At 33.5% G+C, this 1179-nt stretch overlaps 1 protein-coding gene across 1 annotated transcript in view; it reads left to right on the top strand.

The window, feature by feature from the left end:
- Nucleotides 1-1179, top strand: part of LOC119594607 (Golgi SNAP receptor complex member 2-like) — a gene marked incomplete in the record, with an annotated part of 19085 nt that overhangs the window by 14230 nt on the left and 3676 nt on the right. The window contains 2 exon segments of the mRNA XM_037943658.1: nucleotides 1-149; nucleotides 649-754. Coding sequence (XP_037799586.1) covers nucleotides 7-149; nucleotides 649-754 — 249 coding nt within the window.

Genomic DNA, 1179 nt, shown 5'->3' with positions numbered 1-1179 from the left:
GCAAAAATGGAAGTGCTCTATCACCAAACCAACAGACTACTTCAAGAGATTTCCCACACTGATCTGAACAGACTTGAGCGGTCACATTCACCAGAGGAGTACAGCGAAGTAGAGTCTTCTGTGGTGCAGAAGCTAGACACAGTGCACTCGTAGGTGGATGAAAGTGCATGTTGTTGTGTTACTGGGTTGTTTTATTTATAAATACCCCAAGGGACAAGAACAGAAGATAACAAAAATTATATATGTAAAGCAGTAAGACAGATGGATAAAGACATTCTAGACAAGACAGAAATTGTTGGCTTTCTTTATAAAATATATAGATATAGAGCAATTTACATGCAAAGAATATTGTATTTCTATTGCTATACTTTTTTAGGTGCCAGTAATTTTGACTAATGTCTTTACACTGTTTTTGATTAGTGATATTTTGTTAATTGAGAGTAATCTACTAGTGAATAATGAGAAAGCAGTTTAATTTTACTTTTAGTAAGATGAACTTAACTACCTTCTTTGTCAGTTTTGCTGTCAACCTTCAAGAAATTATTTTGAAATGCTTTGGGATTTCCTTTGCAGCTCTAACCATTACAGTGGCAAAAGCCATGATCTGATGAATATATTGTATTTTAAAGTAAGAAATTATTTCTTCAGCATCTGCAATCGGTTAGACATCTTGATAAACAAAGAACCTCCAGCTAGACGAATGAATGCAAAGTATAGAGTGGATCAGCTCAAATACGATTTCCAGCATATCCTGGTAAGTACTTTATAGATGTGAGATGCGAGTTTTTTTTACTCGCATTCATGTTTAAGAATGAGGAAAATAATGATTTCAGTGTATCCTTTAATGCTTTAGAAACAAGAATTGTGGCATAAATAAGTCATGATAGATTGCACTATTTTCCCCTTTAGTTCACTGTGAAGTTATAGTTCAAAAGAACAAGAATTGTGAATTTTAATTTAGGGAATTTCATATTTATTGTAATAGCAAATATATATAACCATCTCTTGTAAAGAGTTATCCCTACTGCACAGAATTTTAGCAGTAACCCCTTTTGGATCGAGAAATTTTGAGCATAGTGTGAGCACAATGCATGTAAATAAAACTTTTAGCTATATTTTGCTTAGCATGCCACACAGCCCAGAAGACAAGATGAAAAAAACATTAGAAAGTCAGACTGA

The sequence above is a fragment of the Penaeus monodon genome, chromosome 34 (assembly GCF_015228065.2).
Source record: "Penaeus monodon isolate SGIC_2016 chromosome 34, NSTDA_Pmon_1, whole genome shotgun sequence".
In the NCBI taxonomy this organism is placed as follows: domain Eukaryota; kingdom Metazoa; phylum Arthropoda; class Malacostraca; order Decapoda; family Penaeidae; genus Penaeus; species Penaeus monodon.
This window is presented reverse-complemented; position numbering and strand designations above follow the sequence as displayed.